General features: G+C 39.4%; 1 protein-coding gene across 1 annotated transcript in view; it reads left to right on the top strand.

Annotated features, from left to right (window-relative positions):
* fam210b (family with sequence similarity 210 member B) overlaps positions 1–842 on the top strand; it is a 12,402-nt gene that overhangs the window by 7,222 nt on the left and 4,338 nt on the right. The window contains exon 2 of the mRNA XM_032514870.1: positions 443–636. Within this exon, the coding sequence (XP_032370761.1) occupies positions 443–636 (194 nt within the window). The remainder of the gene's footprint in view (positions 1–442; positions 637–842) is intronic.

The following is an 842-nucleotide window of genomic DNA, read 5'->3' as shown; positions in this document are numbered from 1 at the left end:
AGACGAGTAACAAATTGATGTCAGGCTTCTGTGTCACGACGCATGCTAACACTAAATAAACGCTAACTGCTTGGTTCTTTGAGCTTTTCTGCCTTATATATTTAAATAAAAATGAAGGTTAAATCTGGAACATCAGTTTAAAACAGTAGTGTAGCCTCCATCTTGAAGCTTGTAAATTTTGAAGTTTGAGGGAATACTTGGAATACTAACACAAAGTTTCACGATTTTACATGCCAAGTGGAAACTATCCCCACAATTTAAATCCACTTCCTCTTTGCCATTTATACCTCCTCTCCGTTTGTCTAGCTGTACTCTGTCTCTTTACAGACACGTTCTTTTTCTCTGCTTCCTGTAGCATCAGGGACTGATTCTCAATTCATCCTCCCATTTCATTTTGTCCTGCTAAGTCCCTCCAATTCTGCTTTCTCTTTTTTTTGTCCAGGACGAGCAGAATTTAAAGGAGGCCTCTTCTACCTCCTCATCTACAGCTAAGGCCCCGAGGGACCCGGAGGGAGAAAAACCAAACAAGACCCAGCAGCTAAAGAAAGTCTTCAAGGAGTATGGAGCGGTGGGAGTTTCCTTTCACATTGGAATCTCCCTGATGTCCCTCGGAATGTTCTACCTCCTTCTATCCAGGTGACAAAACATCAAATTATTGGTTTTTTTTTCCTACAGGTGGGGGTCCAGTTGCTACATATAGGAAGTTCTGTTAACAGCTGGATATGTATTTTTATTTAGTCTTTATTCCCATTGTTTTAAAATGAAGATAAGGGATTGATGAAATTCAAGTGCAAAATCAATCAACTCCACTCTAAAACACCTAAACACTGTTGTTTAAAAAA

The sequence above is a fragment of the Etheostoma spectabile genome, chromosome 4, assembly GCF_008692095.1.
Source record: "Etheostoma spectabile isolate EspeVRDwgs_2016 chromosome 4, UIUC_Espe_1.0, whole genome shotgun sequence".
NCBI lineage: Eukaryota > Metazoa > Chordata > Actinopteri > Perciformes > Percidae > Etheostoma > Etheostoma spectabile.
The sequence above is the reverse complement of the archived record's forward strand: the minus strand, read 5'-3'. Positions and strand labels throughout refer to the sequence as shown.